General features: G+C 35.3%; 1 protein-coding gene across 7 annotated transcripts in view; it reads right to left on the reverse strand.

The window, feature by feature from the left end:
* LOC142344876 (uncharacterized) overlaps window positions 1-13,471 on the reverse strand; it is a 187,936-nt gene that overhangs the window by 68,752 nt on the left and 105,713 nt on the right. For all 7 annotated transcript variants that reach the window (XM_075396915.1, XM_075396914.1, XM_075396913.1 and 4 more), the window contains one exon: window positions 9,361-13,446. In XM_075396915.1, coding sequence (XP_075253030.1) covers window positions 9,361-13,446 — 4,086 coding nt within the window. The remainder of the gene's footprint in view (window positions 1-9,360; window positions 13,447-13,471) is intronic.

A 13,471-nucleotide genomic window follows, 5' to 3' on the forward strand; every position in this document is an offset into this window, starting at 1 on the left:
AGACGACGAAACAAAAAAAACAATTCTTGACACAATTCAAAAATTTTTTTTTGACTAAACAATGAAACTAGAACTTTATTGAATGACCTGTGAATGGATTTGGATACCCGTTTAAAAAAAGAGAAAAAAATGGAAATCAGCAAAATGTATGAACAGATATTAGAAAAGGCGAAATTTTGTTCAAACATCGTTTTATCACTCTGCTTAAAATTTAGAGACAAAAGATGTCTCAAAAATAGCTCAAAGATAACAAAAATAGCCCAAAACTGCGTCTAAAACTTTAAAATTTTTGTCGCATGGACAAAAAGGCTTCCCAACTAACAACTACTAGCTCAGATGATTGAAACAAACGCACTTCTCCAATAAAATTAGTTTAAAACCAAAGCGAATGCGCTGAAAAAGCTTTATGTGAGAAAAAGTTTTGCTCGCTTGGCAAAAATGTTTTCAAACCTACATTTCTCGTTCTCTCTTTCTCTCTCTCTCTCAGAATAATGCATGAACGAAAACCACTAAATTCTCTCTCTGCTTTTGGCTTTTATTCAGCAGATTGACCAAAACAGTTCTTTGACGTGCGGCATTCGAAATACCCTATAACACATCCTCTAATATATAAGTCACCAATTTAAAAAAAATATATCATAATTCCTCTTCGAGTTGCAAAAAAGACAGCGCCCCAATACAATACAACTTCTTTGAATAGTACCAAACCAAAAGCACTGCAATATAGCTGCGCTCAACTTACAGCTTTGCAGCTATACCAAATTACACGGATTGAACCTATTTCATTTACAAGTCGATTTGATTACAATGATAATAAAGAAATACACCACAGATAAGTGGAAAAGGTACAAAAAAGAAAAAGGTACAACAAAGAAATTCACAACTGTGTTTGTTTGAATACTTTATCAAACAAGCCAAAATTTGAAAAATAATCAAATTTTTAGTGATATATTTATAGTATTTACATTCAAAACACAACCCAAATTGAAATGATTAATTTGCAGAGTCAAAGAAGTGCAATGTAGGACAACGATAAAAACTACTTTCGATGCAAAAAAAACCACAAAAACAAATTCTGGAACATATTATAACAATAGAAATTTGCAGGCTAACACTCTGCTTTGGAATATAGTGGTTTTCGTTCGGGGGGGGGGGGAGGAGAGGAACTATATACTCAAACGCGTTTTTTGTTCAGTCAATTTCGGTGGATCGATATGTTCATCGTAGAGAGAGTTGTGAAAAGTATCATGGAAACACCCAATTGATTTTTCAGTTTTTCCAAAAACATATCGAGGATTAAACTTTTGAAAATAGTCGACCTAATTCCGTTGTTTTTACCCACATTTTCCAAAAGTTTTTTTTACCTAAATTTTCGTCAAGTTTGCTTTTGCTTGTTAGAATTGTCAACAAAAGTGTTATTGGTTTTAGCTTCAAAGACGGGAGATGTTTTGACTGATTTCCTCCATTTTTGGGCAACATTTTTGCCATTTTTTCCCACTTTCAGTCTTTTTCATCAAAAATGGCTTTAATTTTGCTTATTCAGCCCGCTTAGTTTAAAGTTGCCCCAAAATAGAGACCTGAAAACTACCGACACATTATGTTTTAACTACAAAAGAGTGTTAAATTAATTATTGCTACCTATAAGCGAACTCTTGATTTAAATTATATCCCGCATTTTGCAAATTTAACTGATTTGCATCCAAAAAGCGCGACTTATTTTTAATAAATTGAAAAATGTCATCTTCCTATTATCTTTTATTCACAAAAATTTAGGAAAAATAGGGACAATAATCTGTTTTAATTGGATGCGGAGCTATATTAAGGTTAATTTCGTTCGTTTTGCGGACTCTTACAAAAAAAGAATTCGGATTGTATTGGGGCCTGACATTTTTCGCAAAACATTGTCGTAATTTTTGTTCTTTTTAAATAAATTACAGGCGCGAATGATTTCACATCAAGGTTCAATCGATTCAAAGCGTCCTTACCTGAAAATGAACTCAAATGAACATAATACACAGTGGGTTTCAGGATGAGTTTTTTGTTTTTATTGCTTTGCAAATTGTTTTTGTAAACTTAAATTGAATTCTTAAATTTTTTTGTCAATAATTGGTTTTTGCAGACTCCTGACTTTGTCTCACTTATCAATTAAAATGAAATGGGCTTTTTATTTGTTGCAAGTAAAGCTAAACCATGTTTTCAATAGAAATTACTGCTTTACTTTGCATAAAAAATAGAGCTCTTTTTACTGAGACATAGATAAAATTGGACAGAACTGAGATTAAAAAAAACAAAATTAATTCAATCTACTTTTCATGTGAATTAAAAGTCAATTTCTATGTTCGTTGTTTTATTGTATTTTGTTGGTCTTTGGAACTACCAATTTTCAAACAGAAAAAAATGACTTTGAAAGGTTTCCGCATTTATTTTTGTTGTTATTTTCTATTTGACAACAAATTAATCAAATTGAAAACAGTTTCAATTGGCGTTTAGAGCTTAATGGAAAATTTAAAAATTTTGGTGAATTTTTTTTGGTGTTGACGTCAAAGCGAAAAAATTCTCTTGCGAAATTTTTTTAGATTTTTTCAAATTCTTACCAGAATTTGTCATAAATTATGTAGTTGTTCAAAGAATGCGGAATATTGAATAAAACAAGGCGTTTCATCTCGCTGAGAAAAACAACCAATTTAATTATTTCAGTTTATAGCTAGAGGTTTCAATGTATTTCATATTAAATAATTTCAAAAAACTAAAAAGATTTACGGACCTACCATGTTTGTTTTCAATTTTGTCATCACAATAATATGTCTCATTCGACAAGTCTTCGCAACTTCGTTGAACCAGAAAACAACTTTCTAGTGATTATTTGTTTTGGCTATAAACTTTATAGTGTTTTTTATTTTTTAACGGTTTCAAAAAGCTAGTTTCGTAAAATTCATTGTAAAATTTTGAAAAAACATTTTGTATTTAATTTTTTAGCGCTATGACTTATCCCTGCTAATGAAGAGCCCAATTGGCTGACTTGGGAGTTGCAGGATGATCCATTTTTACATTTGATAGCTTAAGCTTAAGTCAATGAATTTGAACATTTGAACTTCGTTATTTTTTATCTAACTTCTGTCAATATGTAGCTAGTATCTGTACAGACAGATCGCATTCTCTTTCTAGTGGGCTGAAATTCCATCATTATATGTGTTTTGTGGTCAATCAAGTGTTTTTGGCTGCAATACTAAGCATTCTCGTTTTTTTTTTTAAAAAAAAAGCGATTTCTGAATACCTACCAATTTTTCAGTTTGTTTTATTTTCGTTTCCTGTTATTTTAATGTTTGTTGATAATTGAAATTCAAAGTTTCGCTTTTCTTGTTGTCATTTGTCTTGCCTCCTGTTCTCATTAATGGCAGGTCTCATCTAATGTGGCATTAATTTATTCATTTAGTGGTGAATTTATGTAATTTCACCGCTACCAGGCGATAAAGTTTTTTTCACTGCATTCACCGCCTGATTTATGTAATTTCACCGCATTCACCGCTTGTCTTACAAAATTTTTGCATTCACCGCTTATTTTACATAATTTTGCTTTAAATGGCGGCGAAACCTCGACCCGGGTATAATTCAAAGAATACCTAAACTTCAGACGAACTCACTTCTCTTTTTAATTGAGGAAGTTTTCAGTCTAAGTTTTTATTTATTTGAACTTACACGTGTTTCCTTATTGAAACTAATTGTTAAAACAACTGCACCAAATCAATTGCAGAAATATGAGCACGGAAAGCGATTGATCTATACGGCGACAATAATCGTATATATCTGCTGCTTGTTAAATAAAGTCTAGCAAGCAGAAACTGTTAATAGGCTGCTCCGGTTATATTAAAAGCTGAAATTCGACTAGTACAATTATATTCGTGAAGCTTGAAATTTAAAAATAGAGAATTTTTGCCAGCAAATAACAATTATAGATTTTTTTGAGGTCCAAAGTCAAAGTTTGTTTATGAACGCAGTGGCTGGCTTACCATATATTTTAAAAACGGCGATATTGCTTGCGCATTGTCATCAATCTTATTGAGAATCTTTGCTTTTTTACTATGGGAATATAGTTGTCAATTAAGCAAACAAAGTTTTAAAATGCCTTTGCAACTCCTGGAAAACAGCCGCTTTTACGAGTATAAAAATTTTCTAGTACTCGTCACAATTTTCCGCATCTACCATACTTCTTAACTAGACAAATTGACAGGAATAAATAAATCTATTTGGTAGTTAATTTCATAAGATTTCCTCAACTTACTAATCGCAGATTGAAAAAAAAAACAAGGACGATCGGTAACGTTTCTGTCCATATTATTATCCAACCCGTTCAGCAGTGAAGAAAATAGAAAAATTTAAAACCGAAAGGGCTTCAGCAATGTTATTCTCAGCTAAATATTTAAATATAACCAAGCGCCGGCTAAATCAGCTGGTTAATCATTAGCAGTACAATAGTTTTTCCGACCCCCACATTAGTGGGGAGAGAGGAACTGTATACTCATCTGGGTTTATTTTTTGTTCAGACAATTTTGGCCGATCGATATATTTATACCTCTACTCGTGAATTAATACAAATCTTTGTTATCAAACATTGATTCGGAATCAAAAGTTTTTGCTCATTAAAGGTTCAAATAAGTGTGTTTTTGGTTGAAGATTTCTTCATTCTTCTCAATCGCTCTCTATAACATCAGTCCTGTTCTACTTAAGTTTCAGAATTCTTCTCGTTTCAGTCTTCATTGAACTCTTGAAAATTATTTATGCTCTCCCCGCTCATTGGGTGAGACAAAATTTACAAAAATATATTTATCGTAGAAAGTCGTGAGTGGTATCATTAGAAACCACGTACCTCCTAGAATAAAGAATAAAAAAGATTCTTTCGAATTGGTTTTTACAGGGAGTTATCGAGGTTTAAATTATTGTGAATATCCGACAGTTCTTATTCACATTTTCTGTAATTTTCGCTAAAATTTGGCACAACGTTGCTAAGGTAATAGAAAATATGTTAAAACTTTTAATGATAGAGCGTTATTGTTTTCAATAAAGATAGCAAAAAGTTGCTGAATTGTTTGAACGAGCATTTTAAAGCTAAAATTTGAGACAAAATTTTAAAAATTCGAACTTTTTTTCAACAAAAATAGCACAAATTTCGCTTTATTTTTCGCTGTTTTTTGTGCGCTAGCTTTGTTTTTCAAAATGTTTTGCCTTTATTGTTTTTTGATGTTAATTACTGACAAAACTCTCAATTCCGGCTCAATTAGTGACAGATCCCAATAACGTGAAAATGAGAACAAAAATATATGTAAATTGTACTCAGAGAAAAACTAATGATTTCTATGGCCTTGACAGAGTTTAAGTAAATTTTAACTGAATTTTTGTGTTTTGCCTTTATTTGTTATTCTTTTTGCAGCCTGACTTTTTTCAAACTCATCAAAAGTCTGCTTGGCTTCTTTAACAGGTGTAAGTGAACCCGTATAATGCATTCGGTTGTTATCTAATGTCTCTTATGAATATAACTGTTTTAAAAAAATTTCAATGATTTTTTGGACACGTCATCTTTTTAAATCTCATTACTGTCGAGTTTTTGCTTTTTCTCAGTAAAAACCGGTCAAATTTTCTTTCATATAAAACACGAATTAATTTTTGTGGCGGTTTTTCTTAAACAATGGCTTCTTGGTTTTGGTACGACAAGTTTTCATACAAAATGTTGTGATTTTTGAGCAAAATTGCCTATTTGTTGGTGTTCTTTTTTGTTTTTGGTGCTAATTGTCACGTTACTGAAAATACAGTCCGAAAACGTTTAAACGTTTAAAATACGCAATTTATCACATTTATAACTCATTATTTTAAGGACTGCGACACCATTCTATTGAAGAACTTGGTAGTTTTTAATTTTTGTCCTGTATTTGTTGTTTTTTTTGTTGCTGTTTGCAATATATTTGGCAATAAAAGGTCTCAGTGGCCAAATATAGATATATAAAAAATTCAATAACTGATATTGATTTATAGCTAATGATTTCATTGTTTTTTAAGTTTAATTTTCATCAAAGAAGTTAAAGGTCTAAAAAAGAGTAAAAGCTCGTCAATTTTTCCCTTTTGTTCTTCTTTTGTCGCTTTTTTGTGGTTTACAATATCGTATCACTTTTGAATTTTAGCCTCTTTATTGGGAAGTCTCCTTTATTTTTTTTGAACCAATCAATAATTTCTGTGTTTGTTAAACGTTTTGACAGAAGTATTTAGGGCTTAATCAATTGATTCTTCAGAAGTATTGTGTGAGTTTTAGATACTATTCAATGTTTGTGGTTCTTTTTGATGCCATTTTGAGATAGTCTTTTTACGAAAAGACCTTCTGATGTTCAATGGAGAGGCAAGTCAAGAGTTAACTTTCTTGCGGTTAACATCTTATAAATCTAATGGCTTCAACAATGGTTTCATAAAGTTGTTTGTGAATTGTTTTAGTTCTGGTTGCATTCAGTTTTATTTTGTAGTCATATAACTTATTATCAAGATTAACAGCCGCAAATAGTTTTCTAAGACGTTGCAAGATAAACTGTCTATTCTTCTGGTTGAAGGCTTATGTTCCTTATGGATTTTGAAAATATGTGCTTTATATAAGAACAATTGATTTTTGAGATTTGACCACTTTCCTTCTGTTAATTTGTCGCTTAGTTTCTCTATAAAGATCAACTCACAACCATTATCTAGTGAACTACAATTTGATCTTCTTATATTTTTTCCTCAATTTATCTTTGTTCTTGGTACTACGAGTGTTCTTAAAATATTCGTGATTCTTGCATGTTTGCCCATTTGTTTAGATTTTTGTTTTCTCTTCCCAGTATCACATTATTGGGCGGTTCTGTTGCCTTTCAAAAAAATGCAATTACAGAAAGTTATTGTTCTTAGCATACAGCCTAATGTTTAACTGGCTGGGACACCGTTCTCGTGCAAATTTCAATTTTGTTTATTTTTGCCTTTGTTTTTTGTTCTTTTTTTGATCTTATGACATATCCTGGATAATGAAAAGTCTCAATCATTTTCTATGGAGATATAAATCAATATCTGATACAAAAGGTTTCTAATTAGTTTGACTTAATTTTTTTTTCAAAAAAACAGTGTTTTTTCTAAATTTGCGCTTTAGCTCTTTTCTTGTGGAGTCGTTATCAAGTCGCACTGAAGAAAAGTCCCATTTTTTTCCTAATGAAGTACAAGTTTATTTTTCTTTAGTATAGGTTTTATCTGATGCGATTTTGGTTTGGTAATTGATTGTTTTAAAAAAATAGATCACGAGTTTTGGTCGTAATTAATATTTGTAATTATTTGATTTTTATCGCTGTTGTTTCTGGTAGATACATTAATGGCAGGTCTCATCGGCCCTCTAAGGTATATTTCTTTAATTCATGTAGTGTTTTAGTCACATTAGTGAAAGGTCTTGTCGGCCCTCTAAGGCATATTGTTTATTTCTTGTGGCTTCTTGAACGATTTAGTAATTTTTTAACTCCTGCTCATTTAGTAGACAATTAACTGAAAAATGTAGTTAGACGGGGTCGGAACATCATGTGCAAACACTTATTGCCGAACCTCCTTGTTTGAAGATCAACTCGCTTCCTGAAATGTTGTATTTTTCTGATTTTGAAAAGAAAAGAAAACTTTTCCGATATATTCATTTCACTGCCTTCGATGTTGAATACGTAACAGCTTACGTATGAATTCGAACAGATTCACAATCAGGTTTTCTTGGAAAAAAATCAGTATTCTTTTTGCTCAGTTGAACAAAAAGAAAAATCAAACAAAATATTGTAATTGTGATATATTTTTGTAAATGAAATTACATTCAGTTACTGCCCGTTACTACGCAGTTGAAATTAAACAACCGATTGGTTTGAAGTAGGACGCCAACATTTTTATTGATAATCTTGAATTTCTATGACAAAATTGAGAAGTTTTGCCAAATTTAGAAATAATTTATTCTACTACTGAAGAGTAACTGAAATTTTCTTACTTTAACTGAGACTTTTAGGGTATCCTTTTTAAAGTGGCACAACAAAAAAACTCACAAAACGATTATTTAGCATAATATTCAGCTAGTGTGTTTAGTCATGCCTCGCGGGCCATGAACATGCCTCAACGGCCCGTGGACCGTGATATGAGAATATCACAACCGAACGTTGGACTAGCCTATCAACTTAACTATGAGAAAAACATGCAGGAAATTCCAAGTGCTAATTTGTAATCGGATAATTGAACGAAAAGGTCAAAGGGAATAAATTGCATATAGAGGCATTGGGTATATCGTCATGCGATCGTTTCTATTGAATAAGTGGACTATGCTGATAAAATTAATAATAAATGAAGCATGAAGAGATTGAAGTCTTCAAGAAATTATGTTTTGAAAAACTTCTCTTCATCGATCGATTGACTTTTCCTAATTTTCCACGGGATTGCTAGTGACATTCTTTATTTATATCTCCTCAAAAGTTATCTATGGTCCAAACTTAATGAGCTCCTCGACATATTGAAAATTCTGGGCATTCTGGAAAAAAACTACGCCAAAAGTCGCAACAGTTTGTACTTCCTTTCTTGAGTATTATGGCTTTACCCTAAAAATAAAACATTGGTTTGAAGAGATTTTTGTCTCATTTTTTGCACTGAACATTACCTGTAGTATGTAGTACTAAATGAGCTTGCTCTATGCTACTTCATGTGTCTAATGAATACCTTTCATATGGTTTTCTCTTTTCTGTACATAAATGGAAATACTTAATTGAAAAGTTAGCAGTCGAGAACATAAAAAGCAATAAACATCGATATGTCTTCAAGAAGTTAAAAGATTTAAAAGTGTTCTTCAATGATCGATATTTTTAAGGGCAATTTGGTGGCAACACTTTTGTGTCTCTCCGCAAAAGATTTCGATCATTCAAATTTGTGTTAATAAAGTTCTTAGCCGCCCCTACTAATTTTGGAGCACTGAAACACAAATTGTAGATAAGCATTTACTTGTTTTGAGTATAACAGCCTACAATTTTCTAGTTGAAGATGACCTCATACCAACTAACATTAAAAGTTTGAGAAAGTATCGTTGCAAAATTTTTTTCAGTAGATGTTCTGATAACTACATTTTCGAAAATGGCTGTTTTACATGGATTTTCTTTTGAATAGTTTTGAGGACTTCAGATTTGTAAAAGGCTATTGCAACCTTAACAGTTGTTTTTGTTGATTTATAAACTGAGCACACATTTGATTGCTATTAATGGTTCATCAACGAATTGAATTATTAAATTTGAAGTAGTTTGCTATCAAAATAAGGTCTTAATGAAGTAATGACACAAGTGCAAGAACTTTACTTACTAGTGGACCGTTCTTTCCCTGTTATCAAAGGAGGTCTGGCAAATCGACTGCCGTTTTGCAATGTTGTTCCCCGATGCAGGCTTCCGTAACTGTTAGGGTATCCCGACCCCCCACCAACAACCGGTCTAGCATGTTGCTGCACGCCTCCGTAGTCACTCATATTTGAACCCAATTTAGTGTTGCCGACGTTTAAACTACTAAGCGGGGTCCGGGAATTAAAGAGTTGGTTCAGATCTTGATTCGAAGATCTTAACTTGAAACTTTGATTGTGTTGAGACGCCGATGGGTTTTGTTCCTTGTCATATCCATAATCACTTGGGTTTGAGATCAAAGATTTCGTTCCCATTGCACCGGGACCCGAAAGTTCCCCGAATGGGTTTCGAAAGGCATCGTTGATCCGGTTGCTTTGAATTGAGGAGTTATTATGAAAACCGGTTTCTCCTGAAGTCTCACGTTCGTGTGTAAAATTAAAATTGTTCCGTTGATTTGGGTTTTGACCAGCCGAGATACCGCCCACGCGTTTGAAACTATTCATTCGCTCCGATTGTCGAGACGCGTCTGAAGTTGATGAGGAATTCGCACTTGAAGGTGACAATGACCTGTCAGGGTTTGAGATTGCTGAGGGTTTGTGAGGCAAAGTGTTGCTAAACCCAAAATTCCACATAGTCTGCTGAGCACTTGAGGGCAAAATTCCTCGGGAACTCGACACAGTTCTTTGAGGACTTAGAGACTTTTCCTTCTTGGAAATCACATCTTCAATGATTTCTTGGTCGTCAACTGGATCGGGTTTTTGTCCGCCGGTTTTTGACAGTTCCGTCATTGAGTTTCGGTCAATCCACTCCTCAACATGACGTAACTCAAAGCTGGTTTGAGAAGGAAGGCGGTTTTTTAAGTGTGACGTCAGAGTTTGCTCAGTTAAAGTTGAAGGTTTTCTTGCGCTTTCCGAGGCCGCACGAGGTCTTGACTTTTCTGTCACAGAAGAAGTCAAAGTCGGCGATGGAGCTACGTTTGTTGTGTTTTTCAGTGCTTGGGTTTTTGAAGGAAAATTATTGTTAGTTGCAGTATTTTGAGCGTTATCATCTTCGTTTTCGATATCGAGCAAGTTTCTCATTGAGTTTTTGAGCGACTCCAAGTTGCCTCGTAGGAATCCACCGCTAGTTTTTCCTGATAAATTTTCAGTTGATTTCCAACTTAAACCTTCACTTGAAACGTATTTACTAATATTAGGCACGCTTGTTGAAAAACTATGTGACTTTTGTTTATATTTTCTTAAAGTGGCGTACATTTGAGCTCGTTTTTTATCATCTTCTGATAGCGGACCTGATTTTTCGCTAACATTCAGTTCGTCTTTTGACGGTGCTGCATCTAAAAAGTGATGTTTGATGTCCGCCTTCAGCTGATCAACTCTGTCCGAAGTTTGTTTCGAGGACAAATTATCAACTGACTTTACAACTTCAGGTCTATGCGGAGAAGAATGAGTATTTTCTGTTTTTTGAGGATTTTGGTCAAATTGATCAGTTTGTTGCTCTGTCGGTTGCTTGTGTTCAACATTAGGCTGTTGCATTAGGGTTCCGAGTCCGTTAATTTTGACAAAATCTGAATTGATAGCACTGAACAAACTTGAAATTTGTTTTGGTTCTGGTTTGACTACTGAGTCCTGGTTCTTAGACAAAGCAGCAGGCCCAATTTTCTCCGAGCTTTGAAACTTCAGCGGATCTAATTCTGACGTTTGGAAATTGTAGTCTTTGTTTCGTCTAATCGAGTCATTCGGCTTAAAGGACCCTTGATTAGGGCTAGCACTGGTGCTACTGTAGGTGCTCCCGTTGGGAATCGAACCCCTGCTCGCGGGTTGCGGTTGTGTCGTAACTGATGACGTAATTTGAAATGATGAGACATTCCTGCTCGTGTTAAAGGGATCTGCGATGTCAATTGGCTTACTTGTGGCTTCTGTGTGTTTGGGACCTGAGCCAAAAGTTTGAAGGAATGGCGTGTTTTGGTGATGAATTGCCGTAAATGTGCTACTATCTTGAGGAGTTACCCAGCGGTTTTGTAAATTATCATGCATGTAGTTGATTTGATTGTTGATATAGGGCGGCGATGCAAAAACGCTGCCATTACCATCACTATTTGAAGAGGCCTCAGTCGGGCTGAACTGGAATCGGTTGCGATTCCTTCCGAAATTGAACGAGGGGTAATCGCTGGACCCGGGCAAAGCTTGTTTGTGATTTGCTTTGAAAGGAATCGGGCCTTGACCCACTCCAAATTTGGAACTCCCTATAAACGTGCTGTTTTGCAACCCAGGTGTGACGGGGAACCCTGGAGTTTGGGGACTGGTGACTGTGTTCGGGTTCTCGTATGTCTGGAAGCCCCACGGTGAATATTGCTGTTGGAATTTTGTTGGTTGTGATTGGCTGGCTGGCTGTGATGACATAAACGAGGTCTGATCAAACCGACGCATGGTTCCCTGGTCTGTGTCCTTTTCAAAGGGACGTTCTAAAGTTCCACTTTCAGGTGACAAATCGATGTTTTGTTCTTTTTGCTTTTTGACAACAGAATAGTCGTGGTCCTCGAATAAACTATTCTCTTGTTCTAGTTCGAAAAGTTGCTCGAAGTTGAACTCCTCGATTGGAAATTTGGGGGCAGGGCTTATTTCACCCGGATTGCCCTCACCGGACTGACTGGGGTTGACCTCTAATGGGAACTCGAATAGGTTCTGGGTGTTGAATGCCGAATGACTAGCAGCGCTATGAGGCGTCCGAGTTTCGGTTGAATGTTCAGATGGAAACTTGGACAGTGGGGGTGGTTGCTGGATCTCTATTGGGTTCTGACCACCACCCCTACCGTTGCTACTTCCCAAGAAATTGTCCTGAGATTTGCTGAGGATCTTAGCAGACGATTTTCTGGGAATTGTCGATGAAGATGAACCATGTAATGGAGTACCTGGTTTCTGACCAATAGGACTAACTTTCTCTAGAATGTCGTCAGAACTGTGACGGTCTGTGAATGGTACCACTTTAGTACCGATTGCGAGTTTTGACGGATCATCGTAATCGGAAGTAATGCCATCATCGGATCTCCAAAGATTGTTTCTCTTGCTTTCTGTCGGTTTGGATGACGATGTCAATGTCGTATCTAGGAGGGTATCGTTGGAGTAACTTTTCCCCGCCGGTTTTTTCTGCTGGTCTGAAAATGTAACTCTCGCACCCTCTGGCCCACTTGTCACTGGAAATTTGGATGGCGTATTACTAAGCGGCTTGAAGTCTTTGAAAAAGTCGTCATTATCGAAAAGATCAAAGTCAAAATCGTCAAACTGGAACGCATACCTTTTGTCCGGAGTTTTGGGCTCAAAATTTTTGGCTGGAAAACTTGTGTTGAACTGAAATTGTGAACCCTGGCTTGAACTAATTGGGGTAAATTGGTTGTTAGTTTGGGGTGAAGATTTGCTTGATATAGAACTAGAACCTGTAATGCTAGTACTGAAGGCGGTTGAGGTTGAAAACAGCGATTCAGAATCTCTGGCGACAAGATTTGAGGGGAACTTGTAATTGTAGTCGGTGGTTTGAAGGTTGTTTTGAGCAAAAGGGTTTGTGGTTATAGAACTAGTTCTCGAATCTCTGTCAATAATACTGTTAGTACTTATATTGGACACAAAAGACGAAGTTGTTGTACTAATTGCAGTTTGATCAACAGGGGCACTTTCTAAATTACCACTGCTTAGGTGTTCTTTTTTCACAACTTGTTCACTCTCGACCAAACTGTATTCAATCGGTTTAGATGCGACGACGTCCTGTTGTAATTGTTGTTGTTGGTGGCCAGGTGAGACTTGATCACCCGGTAAGCTCCAGTCTAGCAGTTGTTCACTACTTGTTCCTATAGAAGTTCTGCTTGCGTCAGGCTTGGAAAAGGCAGAGGCTTTCCCAGCAGAAGTGAAGGAATTAAGGATAACTCGATTTGGAGAAGAGGGGCTTTGGGATAAATCAAGCGCGGTGTCTTTGAACAGGTGTTGTTGTGGTTGTTGATTACTTATTGGCGATTGCTTCCCGGGAAAAGAGCCAGAACTGAGTCTAACGTCAGCGTCACCCTCCACTAAACATGTAGTTAATAACAAATA

This window comes from Convolutriloba macropyga, chromosome 8 (assembly GCF_964194025.1).
Source record: "Convolutriloba macropyga chromosome 8, txConMacr16.3, whole genome shotgun sequence".
NCBI lineage: Eukaryota > Metazoa > Xenacoelomorpha > Acoela > Convolutidae > Convolutriloba > Convolutriloba macropyga.